Source organism: Tupaia chinensis, unplaced genomic scaffold, assembly GCF_000334495.1.
Source record: "Tupaia chinensis unplaced genomic scaffold, TupChi_1.0 Scaffold146828_1, whole genome shotgun sequence".
Taxonomy (NCBI): domain Eukaryota; kingdom Metazoa; phylum Chordata; class Mammalia; order Scandentia; family Tupaiidae; genus Tupaia; species Tupaia belangeri.
Genome location: NW_006206682.1, coordinates 1,441,077 through 1,449,315, shown reverse-complemented (window position 1 = coordinate 1,449,315; position 8,239 = coordinate 1,441,077). Strand labels below are relative to the sequence as shown.

The 8,239-nt window shown below is 46.6% G+C and overlaps 1 protein-coding gene across 6 annotated transcripts in view; it reads left to right on the top strand.

Moving 5' to 3' along the window:
- FLNB (filamin B) overlaps positions 1 to 8,239 on the top strand; it is a 158,587-nt gene that overhangs the window by 65,269 nt on the left and 85,079 nt on the right. For all 6 annotated transcript variants that reach the window (XM_006169179.3, XM_006169178.3, XM_006169177.3 and 3 more), the window contains exons 2-3: positions 4,007 to 4,255; positions 5,875 to 5,972. In XM_006169179.3, the coding sequence (XP_006169241.1) occupies positions 4,007 to 4,255; positions 5,875 to 5,972 (347 nt within the window). The remainder of the gene's footprint in view (positions 1 to 4,006; positions 4,256 to 5,874; positions 5,973 to 8,239) is intronic.

Sequence of the window (8,239 nt, the reverse complement as noted above, 5' to 3'; positions counted from 1 at the left end):
ACTTTTTTTTCCCCTCTTCCCTCTTTCTCTCTCTTTTTTTTTTTTTTTTGGCCCCTATCTTTGAAGACCACTCTTCTTTGTATGAATAAAGGGAACAGAGAAAATTGTTTCATCTGGAATTTCTGATCCTGGGTGTCTTAGTCCACTACTTTGTTACTGATGGAAATAACTGAGACTAGATGGTTTATAAAATAGGTTTATTTGGTTTATGATTCCGGTTGCTGGAGAGTCCAAAGGTATGGGGCTGGCATCTGACTGGATTGTGGTTCTCTATCACAATATAGTTGACAAGCAGCAGAGAGGATGGCAAGTGTGTGCACAGAGAGAAAGAGACCTGGTGTAGCCATCTTTCTTTCATAGCAACCAGCTCTCACAGGAATTATCCCTTCTCATGAGAGCTAGAACTCGCTTAGACAGTCCTGCAAAATTCATTCATGAGGGCAGTGCCCCCATGATCCAATCACTGTCCACTAATCTTCCCCTTCTTTTTTCCTTTTTTTACTGGTAGTGTGTATGCATGCACATGAGAGAGAGAGAGAGAGAGAGAGAGAGAGACCTTCCACAGGGTCTGGCCACCCTGGATTTTCTCCCTTCAGTCCTCCAGCCTATTGGTTGCATCTTGGGCACTCATGTGCATTCAGGAGTGTTTCAGGCTGACTGGGCCAGGGATCTGAACCATGGGCATCTTGTGGGATCCAGCTCTCTGGAGCAGCCGATTCCTAGTGTCACAGAGCCAGCCCTGAGTCTCACCTCTTAAAGGTCTCACCACCTCCTGGCTCCATTACACTGGGGAACAAATTCCAATACATAAACCCTTCGGGGACAAATCATTCTTCAAGCCATAGTTCTGGTTAACCAATAGCATTTGGAAGACAGCCTCATAATAGAACATCTTATCCCAGACATTCAGCCATGGCTAAGAACTGCCAACTGGAGAAACGGCTAGTCTTGTGGGGTGAATTCCTCGGATATCCACATTCTGTGCAGGGCCCAGGGTCTCATGCAGATGTGCTGCTTGACTGACTGCAGGACCTCCAAAGCTGGCTTCACAGTCACACCACCTGTGTGCTCAGAAGGACCTGGTGCTTGGTTTAATATCCCCTATTGCTGTCTGGAAATTCTTAATACTTTTTGGGCAGGGAGCCCCACATTTTTATTTTTCACTGGGCCCCATGAATTATGCCGGCAATCCTGCTTCAAAGTTAAATTGATATGATTCATTACATAGAAAATTTCTGGGTTCCTTACCTTGACTGAGGATTGCTTACATTTGGTCTGCCTTCACCAGCCAGTTGATGAAAACCTTTATTTTGTCCAGTTTAGATGATGATGTTTTATCACGACCGAATCAGCAACTGTGAAATTCCATCTCATTTCTGTTGGGTTTGCGTGTGGGCTTTTAAAGAGGGTCTCTGCATGTAAGAGGCTGTAACAGTAACCAGGCTAGTTAAAAAGGAAAGCCTGCAGCCTTTCAGCGTGAGTGGCATGCCCTGTGCTCCTTATCAGCATGCGAGTATGTTTTCAAGTGATTGTGTTGAGTTCTATTAAGAGCAATTTGACTCCTGTTTAACCAGCATTCAGGTGGCTCGTGGTGGGTGGGTGGGACAGACGGGGTTGGGGAGTCCAGGATGGAGAAGGCTCAGTTACTCCCTAACGGGTGCTGACAGTGCTGGAGTGGGTGGGAGGCTGAGGAGCAGTCCCTGTGCTGAGGGAGCGGTCCCCGACACAGTCACACATCGGTGGCCATGAAGCGCCACTCACCGTAGGATCTGGTGCATGAATGAGGAGCCAGGGTCTGCCCCATGGAGGACGGAGTGAAACATACACGTGGAAACACAGAGAACACGTGATTGGATGGTGGGGACCCTGGGGGATGTGGCAGCACTGAGGTCCCTGACTGGAAAGCTGGTTCTGGATTATGTGACAAGTGACTCAGCTTCATGACTGTCAGAGACTCAGAGCAGGGGCAGGGCCTAGCTGTGAGATTAGGTCCGGTGAGACCTGGCACAGGCTGGAAACTTCAGCAGGGGTGAAGGAGACCAAGACAGTCCTGACGTTTGCAGCTCGAAGTCATCATAAGATGCAGGACAGCTACGGAGGGTGTTTTGTGGGGAGGAGGTGGAGAGAGGGAGGACATGAGAGGAACACACACACATATCCACACAAACACGTCCTGAAGATAACATCTGAATCTTTTTTTTTTTTTAAGAATTATTTAACTTTATTATTATTTTAATTTGACCAGAGAGTGTGTGTGTGGGAGAGAGAGAGAGAGAGAGAGAGAAAGCCACCAGGTCCAGGACTCGAACCGTGGTTGGCCATGTGGGAGTCTAGCACCCTTAACCACCACACCACCTGCTGGCCCCATAACACAATCTTGATGGGTGCAGATGGAGGTTGGAAAGGGACAGATTGCTGCAGAGAGGCCAGGGAAGGGAAGTAGAAAATGGAAACTAAACAAATGGCAGTGAGATTCCTGGATGGGGCTGGCCAGGGGTGTGGCATGGACTCACCAAAGAGACAGAGAGACAGAGAGAGAGAGAGAGAGATGGAGAGGGGAAGCACTCCCATTCCTCACCCATGGGGAGTGGTCACCATCCTTTCCAGGATTTTGGCCACTCATGCATGCTTACCTGGTGTGTTTCTTATGCTGCAGTGTCCAGAACTGGAAACCCTTGATGTGAGTGGCGACCATGTAAGATCTGACTGCCTGAACCACCAGGCAGAGCCAGTCCTGCCTAATTATTAATATCTTATTATGCCTGACTGACTTGTCGAAGTAGCAAAGATGAAAATGATTGGTAACACCCGGTGGTAGGGAGATTTAAGGGGAAACTAGCCTCTTACATCTATAGTTGGGAATACAAGCAGAAATAATATTTTATAAGGAAAAGATCTTTAGGATATAATGATTAGTGAAAAGAAAAAATTTAAGATGGTATAGAATAGGGACCAGGAGATGGTATAAATGGTTAGGTCGCTGGACTCCCACATGGCTGTGGTGGGTCAAGTTCCAGACCTGGTGGCTTAAACTCACACCAGGCGCATGTGCTGGTGTGCCCAAGCTCCTGAGAGGAGAATGGAGGAGAAGGTATTGCAGCATGGCCATTCCCCCCCCACCCCACAGAGGGTGAACTCACACCAGGCGCATGTGCTTGTGTGCCCAAGCTCCTGAGAGGAGAATGGAGGAGAAGGTATTGCAGCATGGCCATTCCCCCCCCCACCCCACAGAGGGTGATTTCTCGCTTTCTATCTATCTCTCTGGTGAGTGCATGTGCCCTTCAGCAAATATCTCTTAAAAAAAAAAAAAAGAAAAAAATTGTATAGAATACTATAAATTCAGGGCTGCAAACACTTGCCGATGCATGTACACGAACACAAACCACTTGGTAGACTGCAGACCGTGTTAGCAGGTGCTAGTGGCTTCCCTCCTCTTTCCTTTTTAAATCACCACAGGGCATGTGCACTCTCCACAGAGATAGACAGAGAAGGAGAGGGAGAAAATGTTCTCCCATGGGCTATGGTCACACCACCATCTCTTCTATTTCTTCACCCTATTTGGGGCAAAAACATACACATGACTGGTATGTTTTTCAAACTGCCAAGGCCAGGATTCAAACAACAGTCTGCCGTGTAGTATCTGGTTCTCTATGCATAGGACTTAACTGTTGCACTATGGGGCTGACCCTTCACTTAAAAAAAACAAAAACAAACAAACAAACAAACAAAAACCTTGGGGGAGCTGGCAGGTGGCGTGGTGGTTCAGGGTGCCGGACTCCCACATGGCTGACCTGGTTCAAGTCCTGGACCTGGTGGTTTGCTTTCTCACTTTCTATCTCTCTCTCTCTCTTTCGCTCTCTCACTGTCTTTTTCTGGTCAAATTCAAATAAATAAATGAATAAAAAAGTTAAAAAAATTCTTTAGAAATTCTTTTTTTTTTTTTTAAACAAAGCATGATTCCCACTTGGGTAACCCAAGCAATGACCAAGCCAATGCTTCTCTCCAGACAGCAAAGCCATCGTGGATGGGAACCTGAAGCTCATCCTGGGCCTGGTGTGGACGCTTATCCTCCACTATTCCATCTCCATGCCCGTGTGGGAGGACGAGGGCGATGATGATGCTAAGAAGCAGACACCAAAGCAGAGGCTGCTGGGATGGATTCAGAACAAGATCCCTTACTTGCCCATCACCAACTTTAACCAGAACTGGCAAGATGGCAAAGCCCTGGGTGCCCTGGTGGACAGCTGTGCTCCAGGTAAGGGCTCGCTGCCTAAACCGTCTCTTTGGGATGGTGGTGTGTGAAGCCTAAACTTCTTAGCTTTCAGTCGGAAAGCTAACTTGGCTGTGGTTAGCATGTTTCTCCTGATTTAGTCCTTTGTTAGACAGCTAATAGAACTGGAAGTGGTTCTGTTTACCTTTCAAATGGCAGGCCTTCCAGGTGGATCCGCAGTCATGTTTGACCATTGACTGCCGTCAAAATTCAAGTTCCCAGCGAAGCCCTCTGTGCTTGGTGCAGACCGTGGGTTTAGCGTGTAGACTCCAGAGGCCTGTGTCTGCCCACATGGTGCCTTGTTTCCTGCTGGCTTTGGCAGAAGCACGTGGCCCTGTTCGGTGGCTTGGCATGATAATCCATACACTTCCATTGAGTGGAAAGTGCCCATTTTTATTAACCACTGGTTTGACTATATATGGCTCGTTTGCCCTATTCCCTCTGTGTTGGTGGGGATCCAGTGGCGTCTCTTCTACCCTTGAAGGGTTCTTGTTTTCTAGTGGTGGAGTGTACACCAAGGCTGTGATTATCCTCGATGGCGGGTTGAGACTATGGGTAGAGTTTATTGCCAAATGCTCAGTAGCAAAACCAGAGCCTGTGTTTCTACACACACACCCCAGAGTAGTTTTCAATTAAAAAAAAAAAAAAAAAAAAGCCAGCACTCTAATCATTGCATTTCCCATTTTCCAAGTGCTCTGTATGAGATGGACACATTAGTATTTAGTTAGTTAGTTAGTTAGTTAGTTAGTTAGTTAGTTAGTTAGTGGTTCTCAGCTCACTCAAAGCAGGACTCATGTCAGTTGGGTAGGAAGGAGGGCTGACTCAATGCTTCATTCTTCATGGAGAGTCTATAGTGTGATGTCACCCAGGAATCTTTCAAAATGCCGCATTAGTTCAAATCCCAGTGTCTTCTTCCATAAGTCTATGTTAGACACATTTTGTAATACCTATGTTGAGTTTAAACCTGGAGGTTTTTCTTTCCTTTCACACTTGTGCTTAGGAAGGATTTTATGATAACTCTACGTCTATGATGGTGAACATGTTGATGTTTGAATCACATCAGGTGTTAGTCCAATCTTTCTAGATATGTCTGGAAATAGGGTGAGAAGATGTTTTCTTTTACAAAAGGCATCAGGCCGAAATAATTTTAAAGACTTTGTTTATATCATGTCTTCCAGGAGTAGATAATATCTGTTTTTTAGAAGAATTATTTATTTGATTTTTAAAAATAATCATTTTTCAATTTGACCAGAGAGATGAGAGAGAGAATGAAAGGGAAAGTGAGAAAGCAAGCTGGCAGATCTGGGACTTGAACTACAGTTGGCCATGTGGGAATCCAGCGCCTTAACCACCACACCACCTGCTGGCCATGATAACCTCTATTTTAATGTGAGAAGATAATAACCTAAAGGAGAAGTCTCAACTAATGTAGGTAGTTTTCACCTGGGACACTCAGATCTGTGATCATTTTGCCCATAAAGTATGACAGTTTGAGAATGAATTGTTCTCTGAATTAAAAGACAAGTGGGCTCACCTTACACACGTGGCTTCCATTCATCTCCTCCAGCTTAATACAAACAGCATCTTCTGTGTTATGTTCACAGGTCTCTGCCCAGACTGGGAATCCTGGGACCCACGGAAGCCAGTGGACAATGCCCGAGAGGCCATGCAGCAGGCCGACGACTGGCTGGGTGTCCCCCAGGTATGTACAAGCGTGCTGGTCCTACGAGACTGCCGCCACCCACTGGCTTGTTCTGGCCCTCTGTGGACGAGTTAGACAGGCAGTCTGGCCTTCTTGGCACTCAGCCCTCACGGAGTATAGCTTGCGGCGCCATCCCGTCTTCCTCAGTTTACCTGCGATGACAGGTGTTCGTTGACTCAGTACTGGTAGATCATTTGAGCATATTCATGTGGCTTTCCTTCGTCATGTGCTGGTAAATTTTCTCATATTTCCACTCTCCAAATATCTTTTTGGAGAGATTTTTGCTATAGGGCATAGGGACTCACTGGAGAGATGGAGACAGAAATCAAGAAATCACCTCCCCGTGGGGTCAGGGGGGGGTGCTACGCTGCAATCCGTTCTCCTCCACTCTTCTCTTGGGATTTTGAGCATGCTCACACGCGCGTGCCCAGTGTGAGATTCAAGCCACTGGATCTGGAACTTGAACCACAGTTGACCATGTGGGAGTCTAGTGCCTTAACCACTAGATTACCTGCTGGACTCTCTCCAAATATCTTGAAGGCTGCCTTCGAACTGCAGACTGCAAAGGTTGACCTGAATTATTAGGCTGAGCTGTAAGGAACTGTCAGTATTTGACTAATTTTTTTTTTTTTTTTTTTTTTACCAATCTGTAAAAAAGGTGGGTTCTGCCATGGTGGCATATGCTGCTCCAATGCTGCTCCTCAGAGGCTGAGGCCACATGGGAGAGCCAGGTTTGATTCCTGGCCTACCTGATAAGCTGGGTGAGGTGAGGCATGCCTGTAGTCCTAGCTAATTGGGAGGCTGGGCAGGAGGACCACAGCCTGGTGCGACCCTGTCAAAATCTCTCTCAAAAAAAGTTAACCCTCCTTGAATGGAAATTGTAGAAGAATTTGCATCATCTATAATCATCTGTCAGGAGTATAACGAGGACTTGGAAACTGAATAAGCCATAGCTATAATCTGCAGTAGCCACATTGCTTAATTGAGGCTCAGTCTTCCTTGTAGGGAGGAGAACTAGATTTTAAGTCTCACGTCTTGTAGGTTCAAAGCTCTGATCAAGAGAAATCGTTGATAACCAGTGCCCTGGGGTTGATGTCCTTGCTGTAGGCTCTGTTAAGGTCTGAGTTGGTGTTCAGAGCTGAGTTCAGTGTATTTGGTAACAGGGTTATTTGGCAGGTGAAAAGCGTGCCTATTTTTCTTTGGTTTGGTTTTGAAACTGTGTCTCTGCTGCATGGCCGGTTCTTGGCTCATCCACTCTCAGGAAGTGGTGTGGTGTGTTTTTCATCTCCTCTTAAACTTAAAACCGCCTCCTTTTGACGTTCATGTGATGTTGGCACTGCAGCGTTGTTGAAGGAGCTGCCTGGAAGGAATGCCAAGTCACACCCATCCTACGTCTTCTGGAATGTACTGAAGGTGACCGTTTAAACCCAAGTAGCCCTTTTGTTTCTTGCAGACTGATCGATAGAATGTTTTCTGGTGCTTTCGATCGCAGGGAGGAGGAAGGTGTTAATGAAGGCGATGTTCATTGTGTTTGGTTAACCTGGCCCATGAGACAGAGCCTTCCGTTCATGGGGAGGTAGTAGCCTTGCTTCCTCCGACCTTGCTGGGGCAGGGAGGCATCAGGCGGTGGGACCGAGGCAACGCAGCCTTGGGAGGCCACCTGTCCAGTGTGTCTCATCTTTGTCCCCAGCTGAGGTGTCTAGAGGAATTTATCCGCTTCCCATTTAAAAAAAAAAAAAGGTATCTAATCTTTTGAAATCACATATAGAATATGCCACTGTGGTTTTTTTCCCCCTTCTTTTTCTTTTCTTTCTTTCCTTTTTAAAGATTTATTTGTTTATTTTTTTGTTGTAGTTTTCATCCTGGGACTTGAAACCTCTGTCGGCCATGTGGAAATCCAGCACCCTAACCATCATGCCACCTGCTGACCCCTTATTTATTTTTCTTAGTAGTGTTAAAGGAGATGCAGGTGGGGCCAGCAGGTGGTGTGGTGGTTGAGGGCGCTGGACTCCCATGTGACCCACTGCGGTTTGAGTCCCAGATCTGGCAGCTTGCTCTCTCACTTTCCCTCCTCTCAACCTGTCTCTCTCTGGTCAAAATAAAATAAAGTTAAATAATTTTTTTTTTTTTGAGAGGTTTTTGCTACAGGGCACGTGCGCTCGCCAGACAGAGACAGAGACAGAAAGCGAGAAATCACCCCCCAAGGGGGATGGTCACGCCACAATCCCTTCTCCTCCATTCTCCTCTTGGGATCTTGGGCACGCACG